The sequence below is a fragment of the Charadrius vociferus genome, unplaced genomic scaffold (assembly GCF_000708025.1).
Source record: "Charadrius vociferus isolate BGI_N301 unplaced genomic scaffold, ASM70802v2 scaffold41, whole genome shotgun sequence".
NCBI lineage: Eukaryota > Metazoa > Chordata > Aves > Charadriiformes > Charadriidae > Charadrius > Charadrius vociferus.
The window spans coordinates 1,639,898-1,645,519 of record NW_009647013.1 but is presented as its reverse complement, the minus strand read 5'-3'; the positions used below and the strand labels follow the sequence as shown (position 1 = coordinate 1,645,519).

The 5,622-nt window shown below is 48.3% G+C and overlaps 1 protein-coding gene across 1 annotated transcript in view; it reads right to left on the bottom strand.

Annotated features, from left to right (window-relative positions):
• Window positions 1-2,364, bottom strand: part of CCDC25 (coiled-coil domain containing 25) — a 14,509-nt gene extending 12,145 nt beyond the window's left edge. The window contains exons 1-2 of the mRNA XM_009895456.1: window positions 2,322-2,364; window positions 1,500-1,539 (exon numbers count right to left, since the gene is read on the bottom strand). Coding sequence (XP_009893758.1) covers window positions 1,500-1,539; window positions 2,322-2,343 — 62 coding nt within the window. The 5' untranslated portion in view covers window positions 2,344-2,364. The remainder of the gene's footprint in view (window positions 1-1,499; window positions 1,540-2,321) is intronic.
• Between the last annotated feature and the right edge of the window lie 3,258 nt (window positions 2,365-5,622).

Below are 5,622 nucleotides of genomic sequence, written 5' to 3'. Positions count from 1 at the left end.
GAATGGTCAGGGTTGGAAGGGACCTCTGGAGATCATCTAGTCCACCCCCCCTGCCAGAACATTGGGAAGTGCGTTGGATCTAGTGTCTGGGAAGCGCACCGGATCTACTGGTTTCAGTGGGTAGCAATCCTGACAGCAGGTGAACACCAATTCTGCACTCACTTCATCCACTGCCTCCAAGATTTCACAAACCTTGAGCACCCCCCTCAGCCCTCTCCTCTCCAGACTGAAGACTGCTCTCCGCTCCAGTCCCTCCTTACAGCACGGCTGTTCACCTCTTTATGGCTCCCGCTGCCCTTCTCCAGACCTCTTCTAACTTGACTGTGTTTTTACCACGACCACCTATTTTTTCATAGAATCGCAGAATGGTTTAGGTTGGAAAGGACCTTGAAGATCATCCAGTTCCAACCCCCCTGCCATGGGCAGGGACACCTCCCACCAGCCCAGGTTGCCCAAGGCCACCTCCAGCCTGGCCTTGAACACCTCCAGGGATGGGGCCTCCACAACCTCTCTGGGCAACCTGTGCCAGTGCCTCACCACCCTCACAGGGAAAAACTTCTGCCTCATGTTTAATCTAAACCTGCCCTCTTCCAGTTTAGAGCCATTCCCCCTCGTCCTGTCACTCCATGCCCCAGTAAAAAGTCCCTCCCCAGCTCTCCTGGAGCCCCTTTAGGCACTGGAAGGCGGCAATAAAATCTCCCCGGAGCCTTCTCTTCTCCAGGCTGAACAGCCCCCCCAGCTTCTCTTCTCCAGGCTGAACTCCTCTGCTCCTGCTCACCAACTCCCAACTCCTGAGACAGCCTCGGCTGTTTTCCAGGCCAGGACATTACTTGCCCCCGGCACGTACAAGGGGGGACACGAGGCAGACAGAGAGGAAAAGGCATTGGGAGCTAACAGACAGTTTTCTCTGGGCACAGCATTTAGGGCCGTTCAAAAAACTTCTGGCTCTAATCCCACACCCCTTCTGACTGCTCTGTGATCTCACACGTTTGTGCCTCCACTCTCCCTGTCCTCCATCAGCCTTTTGGTTTCGCTTCTCCATGCACGGAGATACCCAGGAGCTCCTACTCTCGCTCAATCCAGGAGGTGCTCTCTCTTACAAATACCAGGGTGCCCTTCTCGTTTAACTCTGCCCAAAGACAGCACGCCATCACCTATATTCTGAGACGCAAATATCCGCGTATGGAGTTAATGCTACTCCAGCAGCTCCATGCAGAGATGAACCCCAAAAACCTTCACAAAGGGACCGGCTCTTACGATGAACAAAGCAGGGGATAGAAGGGGAGATGCAGGGGAATGAAGTCAGAACCGACAGCGTCCCAAAGCTGCACCCGGGTCTGCTGCAATCCACCTCCACCCTGGGACAGCATTTAAACCGCTAAGTGGCCTCGGAAAAAAAAGAGACTCTCCGGTGCCTGGGGAAGCGAGAGGATTGCTGCAATCATTCAGCTCAGTTGCATAACGACAGGCAATTTGTTTCAGCGAGTTTCAGTACCTACCAGATATCTTCAGGCCAGCCGTATTTTATTAGGTCTTCATCTGTAGGAATAAAAGTATCGATGAGCAAAGCCGCATCGGCAACAAATCAAACTACCTGCGTCGAGCAGGAACCTCCCCGCTGCGGGTCAGCCCCTGCACAGCGACTGAACTGAAAGAGAAGAGGGCTTTAACGCCGCACCTGCCTGCTCCAGGTATGGCAGAAACAGGTACGCCAGGACCACCTCCATCATATAACTTTGAATTTTTTTTTTTAAGTGAAAGTATGCTTCTTCAAATATCAGTCTAACGGGGAGAGACTTTCAGGGCAAGTTTTCAAAACGGCCACGCGAACGCTTTTCCCTTCGAGTGAGACATCCTGGTTTCACATCAACTACTGCTGTGGAAACAGGAGGAGCAGCAGAATCGCAGCCTTCACCGTGAGGGAAAGGACGAGCACGGGAAACTTACGGAGCACGAATGTTCACTGGAGAGGGGAAAAATAGAGATGGAGCAGGGAAACAGATGGTTGGTCTGCAATAAATTATCAGATGCAACCTGAAAACCAGTATTTTTCTCTAGACCGATTTTTTTTTTTTGGTTAAAGGGAATATATTTTTATTTTCTAGCTTTTATTTTGCCGAGAGGACTTACAAAATGTATCAATCCTAACTAAGAGTAACACAGTGGATTTCAGAGGGGCAAGTCAGAATCACTTGCAAGGGTGGACAAGTTTTCAAAGAATATTTCAAGTTAACACACACAAAGACATCCTTTGAAAATTATCCCAAATCCCCACGAATCTAAATCTAAGCCGTTAGGCATCATTACATGAACGTACTTACTTTCATACTTATCTTTTCCCATGTAAATGGTGTAAACGGAAGGAACAACTGTGGGATAGAAAGAGGAAAACAAATCAAAACAGGTTTAGACAAACTGTGCAAGGAATGACAAACACACCAGTCTTGGTCACAGAAATTAGAATGAAAACTGCTTTATCCATCCATCCCACTTTCCTCCTGTGGGGCAAAGGAAGGTTGTTTCACATTTTCTCCAAATTTTGTCCCGAATGCTTCAGAGGACTTTGCAAAGCGGCGTTTCCACCGCTTTCCATGGAAGATTATCCAGCAAGGAACAGCTTTCTGGGCAAAACACCTTCAACATCCAGGTGCTTCAGATTGTATCTGTGTAATGGTATAAGCTGTTCAATTAAGCACACGTCTGTGAGTCAGAAAGGCTGACATCGTATTTTCAGTCCGGGATAAACTCTCTGCGTGGCCTCGAGTGAAACAACTCACCTCCCTGGCCCTTGCTGCCCCAGAGCACCAGAAGCCCAATACAGAATCACAGAACGGTTGAGGTTGGAAGGGACCTTGAAGATCATCGAGTAGCCTGGGAGGATTAAAATTCAACGGAAAGACTGAAGTTGCATAAACAGCAGTTGGCGACTTGTTTGTCTCATCTGTGCCTTTTTGGGACACTTAAAACAAGGTCCTTCTCTTCTTTAGGGCTCATTTCATCAGGCAGCGAAGACATTGCCAATTCTGGGAAACCAAACAACTGTCCCTTCAGCGTCTGGATCAAAGGCCAGCACAGCTGGGAGACGGACACAGAGCAGTACGAGGGTGCTGCAGTCAGGGAAGTCCTGTTGAAGAAACCACTGAGCAACCTGCTTAAAAAAATAATAACGCTCCGTTCTAGTAGGCGGCAGCAGAGAAATCCCAATTTCGCAGCAACACTATCTACCACTGTGTCACTTTTCTAGCTTCTATAATTTTTAACAATTATCTTATGCGTGAGCAAATGCTGCAGCCACAGCTACAAGCCTCAGCGCTGCACTGAAATTTAGCTGTTCTTCACGAGGACCTGCGCACTTCAGCACGGAGAATTACCGAAAATGGGTTTTCAGCAGATGGCTTCACATCCTCACAGGCAGTGGCTGAAACAACCTGATGCAGCAACACAGTTTTGCATTTTCATATACTGTTGCAGAACAAACAGAATTCACTGCAGGATTTCTAAAGTCACTCACTGATAGTGTGTAAACTAAAGACTAAGCGCAAACAAATGAAATGCAAGTGACCAAATCTGCCTGCAAAAAGCCGCCTTTGAAAATACGGTGTCTAATCTCATGTTTTCAAAGTCACTAAACCAGTAGACACGCTTCACTTACGTGCTACCACTCTGGCAGTGAAACGACTTGGATCCCAAACCCAGTCCTTTCTGAGGGTATTTGTATCGGAAATCCTGCCTCACTAGCACAAAGCCCAGACAACACTTTTCAGTTTAGTAATGAGGTAATAAGAAATGGAAATTCAAAAATAGGAAAGGATTATATGCCTGTGGGAGTTAAAATTGGAAAAAAATCCACCTTGGACAGGCAAAAGCGTCCAGAGAATGTGAGATCATCATAACTACAGACACTACCCGTAAGTGTAAAATTAAATGCTCAAAAATAAAGTTGTGTTGTTGATGGTTCTGTGAAAACTAAGCCCATCCTGCCAAAACAGTGGGGGAACACTAACATAATCAAAAAGGAGATTACTTAAAACCCGTATGATTTAACGCACGTTAGTAACAGTGAAACACATTGTAGGCAAACTGCAACACTCTTCTTATTGCAGTCCTCTCTCTGGCAGCACAACTGATGAGAACGTGTCAGAAACCCACCGCAGAGCTTTCATTTAAAAATAAAGGAGATGGGTCACATCATTAGCTTGTCTGCTCCTCATCCCCCCCCCAGGTTACCCTACACGTCTCTCAGGTGCTGTACCAGGCTCTTTTCTCCCCACCAAAAGGCTCACGTCCAGGAAGGTCTCTGAAGTTCTCAGCAGCAGCCTGCTGATCCGCGGAAAACATTTCCATCTGAGTGTCAGGTTAAGTGATCAACACAGCCAGCGCGTCTGTTCACTGGGTGTATAAAGGGCCTTACTTTCCACAACAGAGGGGAAAAAAAAAATGTTTTTAAACAAATCCCAAGAACAAATTTCTTTAAGAAACATTCACAAGAGTGTTAAATCTTTCCCTTTCCAAGAAAAATCAAGCAGCCAGACACTCACATCCTTCTCATTAAGCAACTTAACGTCTAGAGCCAAGGGAAACAATGCCAAAAATACTAGTGTTTGTGGTTACAATGGGCAAGGGGTTAAAATCATACAGAAAGTTTCGCAAGGAGGTTATGTGAAACGATTGGGGGCAAACCAAAAAGGAATATTGCTGTAGTATCCTCCACATCATCAGCCCATACTGCATCAAGCCACAGATTTCTGATGCTTCAGCAGCGGCTAAGCTTTTCACTTGGGCAAATGAAAGGGATCTGCCTATATCAAAGGAAAAAAAATAAGAGTTTATGCGCTATGCCTTCCCTCAAACTGCTGACAGCAGTACACTTCAGAAAGCTTTTCAGAAGTCACTCCCTGGTACTGCTATCCCTTCAAGGCTGTTAGTAACAAGACTTGTCAGTAGGAAGACATTGACATGCGTGTCCAGAGAAGGGCAATGGAGCTGTGAGGGGTCTGGAGGACACGTCTGGTGAGGGGTGGCTGAGGGCCCTGGGGGTGTTCAGCCTGGAGAAGAGGAGGCTGAGGGGAGACCTTCTCGCTCTCTACAGCGCCCTGAAAGGAGGGGGCAGCGAGGGGGGGGCAGTCTCTGCTCCCCAGGAACAGGCGATGGGACGAGAGGGAACGGCCTCAAGTTGCACCAGGGGAGGTTTAGATTGGATATTGGGGAACATCTCTTCACCCAAAGGGTTGTCCAGCACTGGCACAGGCTGCCCAGGGCAGCAGTGGAGTCTCCATCCCTGGGGGTGTTTAACAGAGGGGCAGATGTGGTGCTGAGGGACGTGGGTTAGTGGCAGACTTGGCAGTGTTAGGTCAATGGTTGGACTCGATGATCTTCAAGGTCTTTTCCAACCTAGACTATTCTATGATTCTCTAACTGCCTGCAAGAGGCTCCTCAGCTCAGGGGCCCCCCTCAGCTGCTAAAATGCCTTTAAGCCGTGGCGATTCCGGCCCAAACCAGATCTTTTACACTAGGCGCAGCCCAGGCTCCCAAAAAGAAACCGAAAGGACTGACGGGGGTGCCCCGAGGGACGGGAGGACGTGCCGGTACCGGTGGGCCCCGCTGGCTGAGGAACCGAGCAGG